At 39.6% G+C, this 6,658-nt stretch overlaps 1 protein-coding gene across 1 annotated transcript; it reads left to right on the top strand.

Moving 5' to 3' along the window:
- Window positions 1-2,128: 2,128 nt before the first annotated feature.
- fgg (fibrinogen gamma chain) lies at window positions 2,129-6,165 on the top strand. The gene is made up of 9 exons (XM_032539216.1): window positions 2,129-2,390; window positions 2,475-2,525; window positions 2,651-2,837; window positions 3,030-3,114; window positions 3,562-3,692; window positions 4,044-4,177; window positions 4,426-4,610; window positions 4,794-5,071; window positions 5,249-6,165. Exons 1-9 carry the CDS (start codon window positions 2,328-2,330, stop codon window positions 5,434-5,436), a joined length of 1,302 nt encoding a protein of 433 aa, XP_032395107.1. The 5' UTR covers window positions 2,129-2,327; the 3' UTR covers window positions 5,437-6,165.
- Window positions 6,166-6,658: the final 493 nt, after the last annotated feature.

Genomic DNA, 6,658 nt, shown 5'->3' with positions numbered 1-6,658 from the left:
AAAAGAGTGTTGATGTGGGCATGTGTTACGTTCTGCCAGTTTAATATGTTAAGGTTTTACCACCTACCACGGGCAAAAAGAGAATAAATTGTTGTCAGTTTACGTCATGGCTGGGTCTGTCTTACTCATGATACTTGCAAGTAGCAATAAGTACTGTATCTGCCATTTAATATACAATGCCTAGCACCCGGGCTGTAGTTCTTAAGTCCAGGTGTTAGTGGAAATCAAAATCCATCTGGATATAGGCCTGGCTACATCATATACAGTACCTCAAGCATCAGGTATCAATTTTCATCATTTTTGTTTTGGCCACAGACACAATGTCACAGAGCACTTTGTACTATGAGTTCTTCCGGACAAGTCATAACTTCAAGAATGGGAACAGTTACATTTTACATGGCCAAATTTGATCCTACAGTGTGTTGCTCTGCGCTTGCTTTTTGATTTTCTCAAACAATGAAGCAAAATTATCATCTTGAAATAGAAGATAAATTGTCTCTCACATCACATAAATTAGGAACAGGTGTGGTCTTTTTTTCTGTCTCTGTGTTGACTGTCGCTCATTTAGACTTGGTCTTGACTTGGACTTGAACGTCTTTTGGCTCGGTCTTGACTCGGTCTCGACTAGTTCTGGTCTTGGACTTGTCTTGGACTTGACAAAGGTGGACTTGACTACAGCCCTGCCTAGCAGCCTGATTTATTTAACCCGTAAGCAGGATTTTCAAGGCATGCCCCCCCTACTACAGAATGTGACGATGGCGCAATGTCCACTAGGAGGCTACCATGAATAGGACAGGATAGGCTCATAGGGACACTGCATGTGAGATTAGATGACCGAAAAAATCAGGAGTAGCCTACGAGCACCACTACAACAACAAAAAACGTTGGTGAATGCGCACCATAACACATGAAAAAACACACAATGGCAGTCCCTCCAGGATTTCGCAGCCTTTGATTGTTGCAGCCCAAAATGCCTGATTTTGCAGGTGATTTTGTAAAAACTTTGCAATAGAAGTTGAGATGTTTTTTGTTTGTTTGTTACGATGAAGTTGCAGAAGACAGTGAAAGTTGCAAAAAAAAGTTGCAATTTTTTTTTTTGTAAAGTTCTTTAAAAAGGAAACTTGTTTTGGGGAGAATAATAATTATTACGATTTAATGAATTACTCTGGGTTGAGATTTCCTAGGAACCTTACCAATAAGGCTCAGAATGCTGCAAATGTTGGTATAATATGAAATGGCTGGTGGATTTAAGACAAAAATAATAATTTATTTAGAAATTATTTATTTATAAATGTGAGACGTTCGAGTCACACACGTCTCGTCTTCATGTCAGAAACAAGGAAATGAATTTGACTGGGATTGTTGCAAGTACTGAAAATGTGGTAGGGGGTCCCGGCTGTCAATCAATATCTTCCAATCACGTGGGCCCCTGATTGGCCCTTAAGCAATCGCATACCCTCCTTATCGATTTGGGTCAATGGTTAAAGCAACCAACATTGCCTGTTGGTAGTCCGACATTTTGTTTTTGGGAGGATAACATTTTTACTTACTATCTCAAAATTAAGAGAAAAAGATAACTTACAATCTTGTCACATTGGCTTACTACTTGATTTAATTTTGAGTTACCATGAGTTCCTTTTTCTTTCTTTTACTGGCAGAAGGGGTCTTTCCTATTTTAAAAAGTGTAGCCTGCTATTACAATATTTTAAGAGACATCTGCTAATTCAAAATGTGTGTTTTCTGTGGTGTTGCTGTGTTCTTCTAGCATTTGTTGGGCATGCTTTTATTGACAACACACTGATTTTCATGTTTTACTCCTCATGTTGTTATGGTGACATTATGTCTTTCAAGAAATAATTAATGTTGTCATTTGTCTTTAATTTTCATCATATGATACACAAACTTTGTCCCAGTCGTAGTTCTTTGACTGACAGTCCAAGTCTAATAGAATAAAATGTCATCATGTACTTGTTAGAGAAGGCCATATACAAAGCTGAGTCACCATTCCTTTAGACTTGCCTTATCATCCTTACCAGTACTGGGTTGTACACAAACATACAGCTTATGGTAAAATCACATCGCTGTGTTCTGATAGCTCAACTACAGCTGTCAATCACAGATAGCGTCATATCTGGGAAATGACTTTTTTGGATGTTTTGAGTCACAGCTTTGTCCCAACACCCACTCACTGTTGTGTGTGGGATGTTTGCATATGAGCCCTTTATCAAACACTGACCTGAGGACCTTGTTCAGATAAATATCCCACAGCGTTGAACAGCTCTTCATTCTCCACAGAAGGTGAGACCACAACTGGTAGCCAAAGCAACATGGTACCGTCACTTCTCGCAACAGCAGGAGGACTTCTGTTACTTTTCTCCTTCTCATCAGCAGTAAGTCACTGACTTTGACTTTTTCACTGACCCAGTCTTCTCGAGCACAAACATCTAAAACCTTTTATCTTTTTTTTGACGCAGCAAATACGAGGAGACAACATCGCAGGAAAATGCAACATGAATGACGGCTTTGTAAGTTACAAACAATAAACTTATGTATTTGTGCTGTGGGGATTTTATGTATCCACACATATATTACATTGTGTATGTATATATAATAACATCAATGTTTTTGTACTTGGCCCATCTGTAATCAGGGACTGTACTGTCCTACGACATGCGGAGTGGCCGATTACATGCTGAGGTATATGCCAGGGGTGGACAAGGATTTAGAGGATTTGCAAGAGCAACTTGACATAATTGCTAATTTGACCAAGGAGGCCGATGAAACAGCTGTCTACATGAAAGATTCAGCTGCTTCGGCTCAAAAAAGTTCCCAGCCAGGTAAACCACTTCATCTGGAGCCATCTTTATACAACTGGGTTTGAGTCCCATTAATCTTATGCTTAGATCATTTTTGTCGGTTACACTCACTTCAAATTCCTCTGTAAAGCACTTTGGTCATCACCTGTTTGTTTTTGTGTTTTTGAGTTGTGTGTTGAGATCATTACTGACACAATCACTTTTTTGTTTCAGACTCACACTACAAAAAGTCATCAAGTATGCTGGATGATGTTGCTCGATTTGAAAAGACCATCGTCACACAGGAACAGCAAATTATGTAAGTTACCATTAATACTGAAATGATACCATTTGACGTGAAACCTTCAGGTCAAGTGGTGGAAAGTCACTATTCAAAGAAGTTTCTACTATATGTTACTTTATACTTCTATTTCACTCCATTACAGATGGGAAATATTGTACCTTTATAACAAATCAAAGCCTTTACGTGACTGTTGAAATTCCTAGATACTTAGCTGATTACCTGATCACCGCCCACATTGTTTGGACTGAGCACAGATCATGTGGCAATTTTCCACCCACTCCTCTTTCCCCTATAGGAACTCAGATCTGCTCCTGACATTTAAAAAAAAACAATCATATTTAATTATGTTTAACATGTTTCTCCAAATTTGGTCGTTTGTTTTGCTTTTATGTCATAACTTCTTGTTCTTATCTATTGTGTAATTTATCTTTGTACAACTCATGTTTGCTTCCCTTTTTCCAGCGATCTTCAGAACATAATTACATCCAACGAGAGGAGAATGTCGGACTTGAAACAACTCTCCATCCAGCTGCAGCAGAAATGCAGTGAACCCTGCAAAGACTCAGTTGAGATCCAACCCCTCACAGGAACAGGTAAGGGTAAAAAACAAACCCTGAGGGCAATACCATTTCACAAGAGGTTTCTCAATCAGCTCAACCACCGGTGTCCTTGTTCAGTGTTTAGTTAGAGACTAAAATCAATAAGGTACACAGATGTATTCTAGATGTTTGTTGTGACCTTATTTCAAATAAGGTATTTCTAAATGATACATAAGATATATAAAAACGAAAAACTGTCATTATTTTGTTCTTGTTTTGTATTAACAGCACCAATCTGGAGTAAACCACACAGACCTTTAATTAGGTTTTGTTGTGACATTTATTAACGTTGAACTGTCCTCCTTCTTCTTCTTCTTCTTCTTCGTCTTCTTCTTCTTTCTGCAGACTGCCAGGATGTTGCAAACAAAGGTGCCACTACCAGTGGTCTTTATTATGTGAAGCCAACGAAAGCAACTGAGCAGTTCCTGGTCTATTGTGAGATTGACAGCTTTGGACGCGGCTTCACAGTCATACAGAGGGTATATGCTTTATTTGAGAATTTGAGATTTCAAACACAGGATAACTCATACATATACAAGTAGAACCCAGAGAAACTTTGCCAAACTTTCTTGGATGTATAAATTAGATGTGATGGTATGGAGGCCTGCTGTGTATGAAATTGACCAATCAATACATTTGACAAGGAAACATTGACATAAAACATGAGGACAGTCCAAAAGACCATCCCACTGGCCCCTGGACACTGATCACATTATCCTGTCCACAGAGGCGCGATGGCAGTGTAGACTTCCACAAGGACTGGATCCAGTACAAGGAGGGCTTTGGCTATCTCTCACCAGATGACACCACAGAGTTCTGGCTCGGTAACGAGAAGATGCATCTCCTGACGGCCACTTCAACCATCCCACTTGTGCTGAGGATAGAGCTTGTTGACTGGCAGGGCATAAAAAAGTATGTAGGCTACACTCACATGATAACAGATTGTGTAAGAGGATAGCAAAGGGGCTAGCTGACAAGGCAAACATGACCCTGGTGATGAGGTTTCCTTTGAAGAAGACAAGTATGCCTCGGCAGAAGTGACCAAAAAACTTAACTATTAATCCTCCACTCCTCCCTGTGGCTTCCTTTCTCCAGGTATGCCGACTACACCATGTTCAGAGTTGCACCAGAGGTCGACAAGTACCGTCTAACATACGGCTACTATTTTGGCGGTGATGCTGGAGATGCCTTTGACGGCTTTGACTTTGGTGATGATCCCAGTGACAAGTTCTACACTTCCCACAATGGCATGCAGTTCAGTACCTTCGACAAGGACAATGACAAGTATGACGGCAACTGTGCTGAGCAGGACGGCTCCGGCTGGTGGATGAACAGATGTCACGCTGCACATTTGAACGGCAAATACTACCAGGGTAAGATCGCATGGCTGAAACCAGTGCCCAAATTGGTGTTCATTTTGAATGATCCGTCGAGCTGGTTACAGTCCTAGAATTTTGTTTTTATTAACAAACATCCCTCACAGAAACACAAAGAGACAAAACTGTTATCCAAGCATAGCATCTGACCTTGTTTATGTTCTCTTTGTCTAGGTGGTACGTACACAGAAAAGGACGCAGGGGAATTTGGCTATGACAACGGTATTATTTGGGTGACATGGCATGACCGCTGGTACTCCTTGAAAGAAACCACCATGAAGATCATTCCCCTCACCCGCATCACAGCAGGCGGTGGACAGCAGGCTGGGGTGAAACAGTTGGCTGGACTTTCTAAAAAGTAGACTGATATGCTCATGGTCAGTTTAGGCTGCAGTTAGGGTGTAAAGCACAACAGCACTGAAACCGCCTTCAATGAAATAACATGCCTCCGTGGAAAATGTCGGACTTAACCCTTGTCTTTTCCGTCGACCGTGAACTTGTTGTCCTGGGTATAAATTGAAAATGTACTTTTATTGGCCCTTGTTCCAACATTTTTGTTGCTTTTTTCAATGCATTTTTTGATTCATGGTCAATTAAACAAATTTTAATGACATTATACTAATTTCTTGAGTTTAGAAAAGCAGAAATTGTGAATTATTTTAACTAATAGTTGCGATCAGAGGATGTTGAATGGATCACAGACTGGTTCATTTCAAAGTTCAGTCAGGATACTGTTTAAAACATTTTTTTTTTAATTAAATGCTATGAAATTGAATAAAACACCCAATATTCAATGGAAGTAATCATTCATTTTACCTGTGAAGAACATTGCTTGGGTTCCATACAACGTCTGTGCATGCATCCAAGTAAATTATTGGCCAGTTTGGTTGTAAGAAACCCATAGTTCTAATACACAACACTTGAAACTGGTCAAATTCGATTCAAGGAAAACAAGGGTTAATGATGTGTCTGGGTGTGATGCGTGCATCGTGTTTTGCTGATCATGACACAGCAGGACACTGATGTTCCCATTTTCCTTCTCATCTTCAGTGTTGTTTTCAGCACTAAATAAATGTCTTTTCTAAACCAAATATGGTCCTCACTTCATTGGACAGTCTTAGTTTGGAATCTGTTGCCACCGGCCCGGAGACACAAGACTACAGTAGTAAAGTCCTTATGGGAAGCAGCTGTTCTGTAAAAGAATGTGAAGATGAGACAAAATAACCTGGTAAAAACAAAATGCTAAAACAAGATACAATATCTGAAAAAAAACCTCTGCAAAACGTTTAAATATTTCTCGTAGTGCACGTAGTGACCGGAAATGTACACCTGTATGTATGTCTAATACAACCTTCAATACTATCCTACATGTAAAGATCAGTCCATTTAATTTGCTTATGCTGTCTAATAAATTCAAGACCCCTGTGACGTTTGCAGTATCAGTCAACTATTAAAATAATTAAAGTTCACAAATGTAGTATTTATTACAGAACCTGTGATTTGGAATGCATTTTGAACTACAGGGGATTTTAGATTTCTGATCTCTTGCTTTAAAAGACTGCCCAGCACACACACACACACACA

The sequence above is a fragment of the Etheostoma spectabile genome, chromosome 2 (assembly GCF_008692095.1).
Source record: "Etheostoma spectabile isolate EspeVRDwgs_2016 chromosome 2, UIUC_Espe_1.0, whole genome shotgun sequence".
Classification (NCBI taxonomy): Eukaryota; Metazoa; Chordata; class Actinopteri; order Perciformes; family Percidae; genus Etheostoma; species Etheostoma spectabile.
Note: the sequence above shows the minus strand (reverse complement) of the source record. Positions and strands in the feature narration are given on the sequence as shown.

Bases quoted from the DNA above. Each gene is read 5' to 3' on its own strand.
- fgg (XM_032539216.1), top strand. From the start codon at position 2,328: ATGGTACCGTCACTTCTCGCAACAGCAGGAGGACTTCTGTTACTTTTC. The intron at 2,391-2,474 runs GTAAGTCACTGA...TTTTTGACGCAG, and splicing joins TTTTCTCCTTCTCATCAGCA to CAAATACGAGGAGACAACAT. The intron at 5,072-5,248 runs GTAAGATCGCAT...CTCTTTGTCTAG, and splicing joins GAACGGCAAATACTACCAGG to GTGGTACGTACACAGAAAAG.